This window comes from Harpia harpyja, chromosome Z, assembly GCF_026419915.1.
Source record: "Harpia harpyja isolate bHarHar1 chromosome Z, bHarHar1 primary haplotype, whole genome shotgun sequence".
NCBI classification, from domain to species: Eukaryota; Metazoa; Chordata; class Aves; order Accipitriformes; family Accipitridae; genus Harpia; species Harpia harpyja.
Genome location: NC_068969.1, coordinates 71,807,803 through 71,820,844, shown reverse-complemented (window position 1 = coordinate 71,820,844; position 13,042 = coordinate 71,807,803). Strand labels below are relative to the sequence as shown.

General features: G+C 42.3%; 1 protein-coding gene across 1 annotated transcript; it reads right to left on the bottom strand.

Moving 5' to 3' along the window:
• Positions 1 to 3,389: 3,389 nt before the first annotated feature.
• On the bottom strand, positions 3,390 to 10,316 carry ISCA1 (iron-sulfur cluster assembly 1). Its single transcript, XM_052777689.1, has 4 exons — positions 10,162 to 10,316; positions 8,531 to 8,584; positions 6,696 to 6,801; positions 3,390 to 3,837 (listed from the first exon to the last, which is right to left on the bottom strand). The coding sequence occupies exons 1-4, from the start codon at positions 10,240 to 10,242 to the stop codon at positions 3,689 to 3,691; spliced, it is 390 nt and encodes a 129-aa protein (XP_052633649.1). The 5' UTR covers positions 10,243 to 10,316; the 3' UTR covers positions 3,390 to 3,688.
• Positions 10,317 to 13,042: the final 2,726 nt, after the last annotated feature.

Genomic DNA, 13,042 nt, shown 5'->3' with positions numbered 1-13,042 from the left:
GGTTCTTTTGCAATGAACACAGAGGTGTACACTCTGCCACATCAGACAACTATGGAATTCTTCTTTCAGAAGAGACTGCAAAATTTTAGCGTTAAAAAAATTAACCTAATAAATAGCCAGGCAGCCAGTGTAAGCACAATAGTGGTACAGTTGGAGAGTTTTTCCACTAGTGAAGGCACTGATTTAGATAAATGAGGAGAATAATTACAGTAAACCCCCCAAAACTTATAGAAGCAACCCATGGCAGACAGGATTTAACTACAAAAGAAGAAACCAACCTGTGTTTCCTCGACTAAATTTCACAGTCCCATTACCTGCATCTGATTTTTAATATTGGAGTTCAAATTGATTTTTGTCCCATTACCTGTTGTCAGCATGACTTGCGTATTGAGCTGCTCAATGTTTTCCTAAACAAGTTGTTCTTCCTGAGCCATTCAGAGAGAGCTATAAGAAGGGATGGATCAGGAACACTGACTTGCAGGTGCAAGCAAGTGGTTTTTTACAAGTTCTGTAAGAACTCCAACAGAAAGGTAACCGTTGCGTTTCCATGCTCCCGACTGTATGAAGGCTTTGGTTCTCTCACTCCAACATCACGAATATGCAATTGAACCAACAATCTCTAGCATTTTTCCAAAATCTATTACTTCGCCCCCTATAGTTCAGAATCTTCATATAACAGGAAAAGGAAAAATGGCTTTAGAGGTGGAAAGACTGTATCTAAGAGAAAACCCAAAATGTGTCATAAAAGTAGTACACTATGGCATATTAGTGCCATTATACAGCACTGAGGTGGAATGGCCAGGAATGCCCTTTGACTGTCACCCTTAAATTGCCTAGCCAATTAAAAACCTTTTATGCCAACAGTTACTTTGATCAAAATCATTATCCTGCATTAAAACACACCACAATGACTTTTTGGCATGTAGAAGCCTTCAAAATAAGCATCTTGCCTGTTAGAATTTTTACCCTGAGAACAGCGTATCACAAAGTTTAACAGAAATTTATGCATTAACAGCCCACCCTTCCAGTACGTGTAAATACCTTTCTGTACATAGTTAATTAATTTTTTTGCCATGTTTCTATGGTATTCCAATGCTGTTAATATTTGGAAAAGTTTAATATTTCTGAGAAATATTAACTCAGGTAACAGTAATATTCTATCTGCTTTGTAATCCCAGCATACAAACCTATTCTCTCCCCCCAGTGATTGTTTATTACTGTAAACAAAATCTTTCAAGATAAGAATATTTCATGTTTACCAACAGGCAGTGTTTATTACTATAACTGAGAACTCTACATACAGTATTGCACAAAATTATGATGGACCACTCAACAAAACCATGTTGCTACACCACCATAAATAGCACTTTAACAGAATTTTAAACACATTGTGCATTAGGTGTCTTAGTAAAGTGACAATTTAGAGTATTATTTCCTGGGAGTACAAAAGTGCAAACTTTCACTCAAGGCATATACACAAAACACATGAAAAGGATTGCTATATGTGCCACAGGTCTAAAAAACACCAAAACCAACCAAACTCCCCCACCCCAAAACAAGTTAAATGAGTAAGTACTAGCACTCTTAGCAACCACCAGTGCTACCACCTTCACAGTCTTGCCCTCCACCAAGAAGCAGAGAAACGCAATCTGAACAAAGGCCCTTAGCTTGGAGTTTTAGACATATTAACGCAGCTGTATCACATTAACTGCTTTTTTTTGTTTGGCAAGACTTCCAGCACTATAAATGCACCTAGACAGTGTATTACCACTAATTCCTGAATTACTATATGAAGTAAAGTTAACTGTGTACAACAGTTGATGGTTGAAGGAAATGGTGTTTTTACATCAAAAGGTGATATAGTATACAACCAAAATTCAGGTATTTAATATTAAACTACAGGTGTGGAAATTCTGACCTTCTGTTCCTATGCTCTACATAAAACAGATCAAGAATTATTTTTTCATTTTTCTTCTTCCCTCTACACCTGGGAAGAGGTGTAGAGGGACGAATAAAAACCTAGCTGCAATCCTACATCTTCAGCACATTACTATCCGAAGTTGTTGACAGGCATGAAGGTACAACTGTCCAGATTCAATGTGACCTTTGTATTTTCAACATGCAGCCTTAATGCTCTCAGTTCACTCCCATCTCAGCACCTTCTTGTCCTTGACTGCAAGACCCCAGTCCCTGTTGTCCCCTGCTTTTCATCTGAACCCTTTCCACCAGCTGTTCTGATCAGTTGCCCAGGCAGACACATTATCTTCTCTCCTGCAGAAGTGAGCAGCTTAGCTGCACAATGTCATCTTTGGACAATCAAGGAAACATGGAGATAAAAGAATGGAACAGTAGTTCTCTCATATCACTTTTTGGAAGGGCCTGGGGAGGCATTTACACTTCTGCCTAAGCACCAGCAAAGAAGAGTTGAAGACTTTATAAGCTTGAAAAACACTGGTTTACAAAACCAGAATTCCAATAAGGAGAAAGCAAGTGTAAATTCCAAAGAAAAAATGGCCTCCTATAAACGTAATATTTTAATTACTGTCTAGATTAATTTAAAACAATTACGAAATACTACGGATTTTTAAATTATAAATGCTTTTTCTTCTGTTACCAAACTTCAAGACAGGAGTTAAACAGAAGTTACTGTAAATTTTGGTGAAAAACCCTAGCAACTACAGAGGTCAAGCTGTAACAAAAGTAGTAGCAGACATGAGTAAAAAAAAAAAAAAAAAAGTAATGAGAAGTGTAAGATTTCTCTCTCAAAAAAAGCATTCATAGCGTTTGGTTCACAGGTAGCACATTCTGCGAACATGGGGAATCAAAATCTGGAGGCAGTTTTACCAAAGTTGCAATTTAAGTCAAGAAAGATAAACAACAGAAATGTGAGAAACAAGACCTGTGTGTATCTTGCTTTAGTACTCCAGTGCCTCAATCTATTTCATGTTCTTGAAAATTACTTTCTAAGTACAGCAGATACTGTGCCTTCAACAAGGAAAGGAACAGAATTAAAATTGGGTTAGCCCATTTTTAAGTATTTCTGCAAGCAGCGCTATGGTAGCCTACCACTATATTAATACATGAACTTCCTTTTGGACTTCCCTAGATTTACAGGAAAATAAACCACCAGAAAATCCACACATAAAAAGATCAAAGCATCAGAAAACTACACAAACAAAGCAAGCATCTACATAATCATAGTGAACTCTGAAGCTGAAGACTGTGTGCCTGTGCATATAAATCTTTATAAACAAACACAGATAAATGGTTGAGGGTTTTGGGGGGTTTGGTTTTGGTTGTTTGCCCCTCAAGTCAAAGCAGAACACATAGGCAATATATTCTTTCAAATGGGTTTTGGATGGAGAAGCGAGTAGAGTGGACAAAGAAAATGACAAAGGAAAAGAACAGTGAGATTTTATTTCCTCGGCATGTGAAGGTACAGAGATGTTACTACAGCACTTAACTGTTCTTACCTTTTGGATCCCAACTCATCACAAATTACAGCATAACTACATCGGTGGTGGAATTTAACACACAATTTAAATTTTCAAAATTATTTAACTTTATTTTTCTTCACGGTACCCACACTTTATGCAGCCTACAAATGTGAAGAAAATGCATTTGCTTCTGAAACCCATCATAGTAAGTGTTTTGGGGTATTCAAAGTCAAAGAAGTAGTCCTGAGATTTCAGATGTTAAAGCTTTCTCCACAGCCACATGTTCCTTTGATGTTTGGATTATTGAAGACAAATTCACTGGACAGCTTGTCTTCTACATAGTCCATTTCAGTTCCTAGAAGTGTCAGCTGTGCCTTCTTCTCAATAAACACTCTAACCCCTTGAAGACAACAAAGGAAAAAAAAAATTACATACAGCAAAATCATCATTCACTTTGAAATTCTCTTTTGACCAGTGATAAAAAAATGGAACCCAAACATGAAGGCTACCAGTATAACTTGGTTTCCCTGGCCTAACATGGGGCACTTTTACCACTATTTATACTCTACCTATAAAAGCCTTGCAACAGTCTAGAACTGTTATCTGTGTGTGAGCATGCATGTATGTATTTTTTGAGGTGGGATTTAAAAACATGATACCCAGGGAAATACACTGTAGAACCTGGGAACAAATCTCAGCTTCAATACTTAATTCCCACACATTACAGTCAGTAACCCATTTCCTACCATTCTTAAAGTCTGTGCATCCAACAAGATGCCCCAAATCCTCAAAAAACCAAATGTTCCTCTCTCAAAATGATTATTTTTTGCTCTGCCAAAATATTAGGTCTACGTTAACTGTTAGCCATACTGAATCCTATAATAAGGCAAATGTGTGAACTTCCAAAGATATCACAACCTTTAATGTTTAAGAATTAGTAGTTCATTTTAGGAACTAGAAAGAGCTCCCTTTTCGAAGTATACAAAGCACCTACCTCTCTGGAAAGTTACTGAACTTTAGAACTGCAAATCTGATACAAACTTGCGAGCGGACAGCTTTAGCTGCCCAGACTAGGAAATAATAAAAATAAAAATGTAAAATTGTATCAGTAAACAGCAACAAAACCTCATTAAGTTATATGAGAGATTGCTGGAAAGCTGTTTCATCATGGTAGACATTGAGATAAAACACACTACTAACACAACTGAAGTCTGTGGGCAACCGAGTTGAATCTACACATTTTTGGGGTCAGTTTGGACAGTAACTGACAGTGAAGGCTAAACCTAATGAAGGAGTTTATGGACCTGATGCCCGAAGCAGTGACTTACTACCTAAAAGCCAGAAAATCTGTGCTGGGATCCAAAGCCACCAGCTCAGTGAGCACAGAGCTATATAAAAGACAGAGCCTTCACTGGCAATCTGGCTAGAAGCAACCAACACAAACCAGAAAGCACAGAGGCACACGTGAAACATTGCCTGGCTTTGGAATGTAAGGCCTCTGACCTGACTGAGGGAAACTGCTTTTACATTCCTTAAGATCCAAATCAGGAAATGCCTTCTGAAAAATGTGTTTTCAGCCATGTAAAGCTAAAGCTCAAAGTCAAACAGAAGAGGTAACTCCAGAAGCCTGCTGAATTTGAAATCAAGAGGCACTTGCAGAATTAGGTGGCAGTCCCTATCTTACATACTCTGGTTCAATTTAATCATTTGCTCAAGTTCCAACTAATTCTCTGTTTAAGAGAATGAAATCTATGAGTTGGTCACAGGTATTCTGAAGACAGCTGGAAGATGGGCTCTGCCTAGCAGCATAGCTTCTGTAAGAAAATAATTGTGATATCCCACTTATATTTACATCTCTTACTTTGCCACCAAATTAAAAGTAATATTCCTGAACATAACATAACAGAGTTCAGTAATGCCCCAAAAAACCGCAAACCAGCCTCACAAAAGGAATTTTAGGAACTTTTAGAAAAAGAACAGAAACCAAAACAAACACTATTATGCTTCTGTAAAAACCCGTATTTGACAAAAGATGACTCTCAGAAATTTTTATAAAAATTGGAAAAAAAAAGTACAGAATTGTGCTGGTTTTGACTGGAACAGAGTTGATTTTCTCCAGAATAGCTAGTATGGGGTTATGTTTTGGATTTGTGCTGAAAACAGTGCTGATAATAGAGGGATGCTTTAGTTACTGCTGAGCAGTGCTTACACAGAGTCAGGGCCTTTTCGGCCTCTCACCCCACCCCACCAGCCAGTAGGCTGGGGGTGCACAAGAAGTTGGGAGGGGACACAGCCAGGACAGCTGACCCCAACTGACCAAAGGAATTTTCCAGACCATATGACATCATGCTCAGCATCTACAGCTGGGGGAAGAAGGAGGAAGGGGGGGACGTTCGGAATGATGGCATTTGTCTTCCCAAGTAACTGTTATGCATGATGGAGCCCTGCTTTCCTGGAGATGGCTGAACACCTGCCTGCCCATGGGAAGTGGTGAATGAATTTCTTGTTTTGCTTTGCTTGTGTGCACGGCTTTTGCTTTACCTATTAAACTGCCTTTATCTCAACCCACAAGTTTTCTCACTTTTACCGTTCTGATTCATTCCCCCATCCCACGGTGGGAGAGTGAGTGAGCAGCTGTATGGGGCTCAGCTGCTGGCTGGGGTTAAACCATGACAGAAACTTTAGCAATAGACCTATCATGGGATGCTCTATGAAATTAACAAGCAGCAAGCTTAAATACCAGCATATGAAAACAATTTTTAAAATACTCCTAAAATCATAGAATCCGTTGTTACAAAGCAATGTAAAAGTCAAAAGCATAAAGAGGTTAAAAACAAACTACGAATCAATGATGAATAAGACTAGTTAGAGAAGATCATCAGGAAAATCCCTTGCAAATAAAATCTTTACTTTGCCAAGCCTTACTTTATGTATGCTGATAAAGTAATCCTTTATATATGCATTGTTCAGTATTACTCTCTAAACATCTGCTATTAGCCACCTCCAAAGACATGAATGATGGACTAGACTATGCTGGTAGAGTAGCCTCTGATGCAGAGACTGCAAAGCTGCAGATTTTAACTAACTGGTTACTTCAAAACAGAAACTAAAGTGACAACAATTCCCGTAACCGAACAGTAGGACCTCTTGCTATAACTTGTTACTTCAAGTAAGTTCTAACCTTGACCTTGGCAAACCTGTAATAGGTTATTCTTCCCCACCACCACAGAAGTTTGCTCTGCTGCATCAGAAACTCACCATCTTGAACTACTTCTTCATCAGAATCTCCTTTCGATTTCGTATACTCTAACGTGTAAGAAAGTCCATTGCATCCTCTTGTACGAACGCCTACTTTAACGCCTACCTAAAAAAAAAACCAAAAAAACAAACCCAACACCATATTCGTGACTTTTTTAAAACCTGAATGCCAAGATAAAAAGTATGCGGAACAACAAAATGCTGACATTTATTATTCTCCACTGCCTCAAAGCAGAAGTGAATTACCTTAATGGATTAAGAGGTAACATTTTTTTCCTTTTACAAAATTGACCTTTTGCCAAGGTAAAAGCAAACATCAGATGTTTGCTGCTGTGGATCAAGCCCTGAAGTATGTTAAAGGTTTGAGGTAATAAATTGTTGGCACTCCTGTAGGTGCCTGGTCTCATAAAGACAGTCAAATTTCAAAGATGGATATTTTTGTGACTTCAAATTAAAGTTTACTCAGATGCTAATTCAGGCACTATGTTAAGATTATTGACAGTAACATAATTATGAAGCTGTGAGGTGAAGACAAAGGCAGTGACCAGATTTTCACAGAACTCTTGCAATGGTGCCGTCAGAAAACTTACTTCAAACTAAAGTTTTGAAAAACATACTTTGATTTCTTCATTACCTCTATTGCCAGTCTCAGTTAAAAAGCAATCCCTTCCTTAAATCAAGTATGTTTATTTGCTCACTGTTTTAATCGACCTTAAAAGCCAACCTAGTCAATATGTTTGTAACATTCACAGTATCCAACAAGTCTGACAAAAAGAGCAGCTGTGTAAGTAAAGAACTGAGAAAAGGTTTTAAAGAAACAAAAAACTGTGCACAATAATATTTCAAAACTATCTGTACCACTTTCCACAAACCAATGCTTCATAACTGAAGGGGAAAAATTTAATTGTCTATCTCCATAATCAATGTTACAATAAAAATGTATCAAAATGTATCACTTGTCATCAAGTGGGATCTCAGAAACAGCGTTTGATCTCTTCAGACTGAATACCTTTCTCTACAGGAACTGCTACAAATAATGGGCTCGAAAACACACACACCATTTATAGCAAGGGGATGACTGACCAGCTAATCTGTAGGCTTAGGGCTTCCTTAGGATGGTTTAAAACATTAGAACAAAGAGTCTAGTTAGTTGCAGATGTGCAGGAAGCAAAAGAAACAATGGGCCTTGTATGAAAGTTAAAAGAAAAAGTCTTCCTGAAATAATACACACTGTAAAGAAGAAAATCCAATGCTTGTTTTTATAATGATTAGAAAGCAAGACTCTGTGTATTTTTCCCCAAGAAGAAAAGATGACAAGCTCAATCAGTTATTTGGAGAAATGCTGATTACTTAAAATTAAACATTGTCTAGCAAATTTCCTAAGAATTAGATGTTTTCGAATGGGTATGAATCTAACTTTATTATTATATAGTTCACAATGAGAATTCCTACAAGAACTTAATAATGTCTTAATATCAAGAGCTGAAGATCTTTCCTTCCCAGAAGTCACCACTATGCGATACTAAAAAGCTTCATTAAAATATAGCTCATAAATATTTTGAAAGTTTAAAATTTTTTCAACTTTATCCATCTCAAAAGTAACTGTACAGTGAGACGTCATTACAGTCAGTTATTTTCTGCGTTTTATTTTATAAAGAAATGAAGCTTGTTATATAAGCAAGCTGACATATTTCCCCTCCAAAAAAAGATGCCAACATCTCCAGTAAACACCTCAGTGTTTATTTAAAGCTTCTAAGGTAGCCAGAAATGCTTTGCGATCATGAGCTGTGCTAATACCTTAGCACAATCTACAGGTTGGCCCTATTTATACTTACATGCTCAGGTTTATCCTTAAGAAGCTGTTTTATCTTCTGAACAGCTGATGGCGTCTGAAAAACAAAGACATATGCATCAATTTGAAATGTTTTTTTTTAAGTTTATTTGCAGTGAGTGCTTGCACATATATAAAGTGTGCAACGTACTTAGATGTACCGTAAAAAAAAATTCTATTCTAACTCTGTGTGCTCAAATTTTCTTAGTTTACATTTGTCCCCTATCTGCAAAGTCCACCTTCAGCATCAGCCACCTGTCAGCATTGACTAGCCTGTGTTCTGCTTGAAACTGATGTCTGATCTGAAGATATGCACTCTGCTGTTAAAAGGAGGATTGCTGAATCTAATCCATGCAGAACACAGTACCTCTTCACTCCCCTCCTCACCCACACTGCCAGCAAACAGATAGTTCAAGAACTGCAGTCCTTAATATTACAGTGCTTGGTGTTGCCTGCCCCCCCCCCCCCATCACTACCACAATTCAATTAAGTAGTTCTGCTCTTGTGAAACTTTTGTCACATACACCTTACAGACAAGTCAACTAGGCACGGAAGTGTTTATGGCCTACTTCTCTTCCCACTGACCTAGAGGGGAACTAGTGGCTTTACAGCACATAAATTCACTGTTCATGCAGAACTAGTTGTTGCAGAAATGTGAGAACACAACACAAACATAAAAACTTCCATTACATGCTTACAAGTTTCTAAGACACTGAGCAAAGGAAAAGCATTAGTAGTGTGAAGTTCTTACTGTGAGCAGACTTAAACACACAAAGCAAACTACAGGTGGACTTACAGTAGAAAACCTTTTCTAATCACCGCTATTAATCTTCATTTGTTACAGAATCAGTACTGAACAGGCATTACCTGCTCTGACAAACGATTTAACCATATGCACTTAGTCTGCCCCTGTTCCTGCAGGGAACTGACTGTACCTTCCTCCGCGGTAATCCCTCTCAACAGTACGGCCTCCCCAACACTGCTGCTAGTAGCAAACGCCCTTCCTCAATCAAGAGAAGGATACAAAGCCTCCTTGGAAACAGCCTGCTCCTCAGCTTCTGTAGGTAATGCCTTTCCATTTGTTGCTGTTTTTTTTTTTTTTTTTTAAATAAATACGCCTCTCCGGGTGACTGTGCAAAAAGGCCCCCCCACCTCCCCCTCCCCGCACGAAGGGGCCGCACCGGTGCTCCCCCTTCTCCCGCTGCCTGCCCCCGCGCTCCCGCTTTCTGCAAAGGGTGCCTGCGGAGGGAGCAGAGGGGCGCGGGGACGGGATGGGATGGGCAGCGAGACGGGCAAGGCGCAGCAGCTGCCCCTCGGTAAACTCAGGAGGGGGAAGAGACCCCTTCAGCCTCCCCGTAGCCCCCTCCCAGGCCGGCAGCCTCCCAGGCCGCGACACCGCCCGACTCAGCGGCGCCTCGCCCGCCCACGCAGACAGGCAGAGCGGCGCGGCCCGAGGGCGGCTGCGCACCACCTGCCCTGCCGCGGGGCGGGCGGCAGAGGCCGGGGAAGGCCCCGCGGCCCGGCCCGGCCCGGCCCGTGGCGCAGTGCTCGCACCCGTGAGCCGGCGGGACCAGCAAGGCCGGCAGGGACCGGCAGGGGCCGGGCGCTGCCCGCCCGCGGCGGCGCGGCACTGACCAGGGTGAGGGCGGCGCGCGTAGCCTGGATCTTCCGCTTGCTGACGGCGCGCACCGTGGCCCTCACCACCGACGAGGCCATCGCCCCCCTCCGACCCGTCCTCTGCCATGGGCGCCGCCGACGTCACGCCGTGACGCCGGCGGCGCCCTTCCAGCACTCGTCCTTATTGGGCAGCGGGCCGTGATCGGCAGGCGGCGGCGCCTCCGCCCCCTTCGCCCGCCCCGAGCCGGGGGACGTGCGCCGCCGCGGCCGGGCGGTGGCGGGGGGCGAGAGGGGCCCGTCCCCGGCCTGCGCCGCGCCCCCGGCCGCGGGCGGGGCGTCCCGCTCTGGAGGGCTGTTCGCAGAGATGAGCGGCGGGGTTAGCCGGGGCAGCCGCAGCAGGAGGCCCCTCCCTTCGGGCGCCGCCGGCGGGGGAAGAGCCGCCTAGGGGAACGCGGCGGCGCGTGGGGAGCGGCGCACGCGCGTATTCACCGGCAGTCGCACAGACGAGCGCCCCGAAACACCTTCGCGCGAGGCCGTTCCGTAGGAAGCGGCGCGGCGGGCGACACCCACGCGCGGAGGGGGCCCAGTCCGGACAAGCCCCTCGGCCGCGCGAGCTAGAGCGCGGAGACGGCGCCCGCCGCCATCCCTCACGGGCGGCGCGCCGCCTCAGCCGCGCCCTCTCAGCCCTTCCCTCCGGGCTGGCGGCCGGCGGTGGGAGCCCAGCCGCTGTGCCCGCCGCCGGCCTGGCGCACCGTCCCCGTTCCCGTTCCCGTTCCCGTCCCCGCCCCCCTCCGCGCTCGCGGCGGCGGAAGAGCCTGGAAGCTGCCGGGAGAAGCGCGCTGCCGTTCCCTAAGCGCTCGTGGCAGGCCGGGGGGGCCGGCGACTTCTGGGTACTTGCGAGAGAAAACCCCGCAGCCTCGGCACAGGAAGACGAAGCCCATTGCTTTTAACTGAATGATGGCTACGCCAGAAGGGAAACGAGCACCCACTTTTAATTCCCTCCTACAGCATCCTTAAGTATGCTAGGTAATACTTTAAACCCGCCTTTACAAAGTCCAAGCTCAAGCAGGGCGCCCGCTTCTCATCACCAGATCTACTTTGGGTACCCGATCCCGGGCACAGCCGTTTCAAAGAGCTTGACAGTAAATGCGTAGACATTTTTCTTTTTTTTACATACGTAATTATGCCACTACTCTTTAATGAGGCACAGTACTTCTACCTCAAAGATAGCAAGTGTGTAAAAAAAGTTGTATTTTCTTTAGCTACGCAAAACACGTCTTTGACACACAATTTGTGCAACTTGGGCACACATCCTCGATGAGAACACACTCACTTAGGGGTGGGAGGGCTTAAACGCACCATCAGCCTGCAGCTGAAGTCAGTAACATGCCTGCTTGGAGGGGGGCAGCTTGTGTATGAATGGAACCAATACCTTCCTCATCATTCACAGTCTACCATGCAGGCACGAAGAGCTTTACCTCCCTGTACTTCCCTAGGATGCTTCCAATCGTCACTCTTCAGTCACCTGTCTGCTGAGTGAATCTCAGCATGAAAGACTGAGCATGGGCTAGAACAGCAGCCGCCTTTGAAGGTGTTTTTTATCTTCAGCACATTACCAAAGGAAGATAAAAGCCAAAGTTGGTATTAAAATCCAAATAATTCAAGTGAATAATAAATATTGATAACTTCATCAGTATGGGGAAAAAAACCCCATTTTTCTTTGCTAGCAAGCTCCTGTTCTAAGCAGTTATTTCAGGCCCCCAAAAAGTTACTTAGCAGAGATCATTTTTGATGTGACTTCCGCAGTTCTTACAAAAATGCAATGAGGTTTATAAAAGAAATCACTGTGTATTAAATACATTTAATTTTCATTTGTAATGGATGAGAAACCAGTTTTAAATGTAGCTATGAAACAAATCTCACCAGAACAATTAAATCGGGGGAGAGGGATGTATGGTAATCCAGTAGTTACAGAGCTGAGATTAAATTGCCTGTTTAATGACAGACAGTTAACTGTGCTGCATGCCTGAAAGAGAATTTCATCCTCCTCCTTTTTTCAGCACTGATAACTAAGTACTCATAGCACAAGATATTTTCCAACTTTGGAAACTCGGACATCAAAAGCATGTGAAGTTCCTGTGAAATATGAGAATAGCACTTTATTAAAAAAAAAAAAAAGCAGCAGAAATAAACAGTGCTACCAACTCAGTGTCCCTCCATATCATCAGAAGGACTAAGTATACGGGTGGTTCAAAAGAGGTCTTTTAAACTATTAGTTTAGTAGTATTTATTATTACATTTTATTAGTATGAATTTAGTAGTAAACTTATTTTAGTTTATTACTACTACTTTTGATACTGTTCTTTTTGTAGAAACTTTTTATTAATGCAGTGCACACTTTCATAGTTTTTCTTTGTATGTGGAAAGTCACTCCCTTGAGAATATACTCCCATAAGGCAAGCAGGATCTTGGATATCAAGAATTATTATGAAGAACTTACTTTTCTCCAATTTTGATTTTCAATCCATTTCATAAATTTTACAACTTAAATCGAGCACATATGTGTGCCTCCTCAACTCTGTTTATTCTGTCACAGATCATTCTGTAAGTTATGACAGTGCTCTTTAACTACTCTTTAAGCAAACAAAGGATTTGTTAGTTACTAGTTTAATGCTTGCAATATATAACCCAAGTTTGAGGGGGTTTATTTTAGGGCCATGTTGTGGTTTAACCCAGCAGGCAGCTAAACACCACACAGCCACTCGCTCACTCCCCCTGCAGTGGGACGGGGGAGAGAATTGGAAAAAAGGTAAAACTCGTGGGTTGAGATAAAGACAGTTTAATAGGACAGAAAAGGAAGGGAAAATAATAATAACGATAAAAGCATATACAAAACAAG

Excerpts from the sequence above, each read along its gene's own strand:
- ISCA1 (XM_052777689.1), bottom strand. The coding sequence starts at position 10,242 with ATGGCCTCGTCGGTGGTGAGGGCCACGGTGCGCGCCGTCAGCAAGCGG. Across the intron at positions 8,585-10,161 it reads CGCGCGCCGCCCTCACCCTG|ACGCCATCAGCTGTTCAGAA; the intron begins GTCAGTGCCGCG and ends TTTGTTTTTCAG. Across the intron at positions 3,838-6,695 it reads TGAAGAAGTAGTTCAAGATG|GGGTTAGAGTGTTTATTGAG; the intron begins GTGAGTTTCTGA and ends GTTGTCTTCAAG.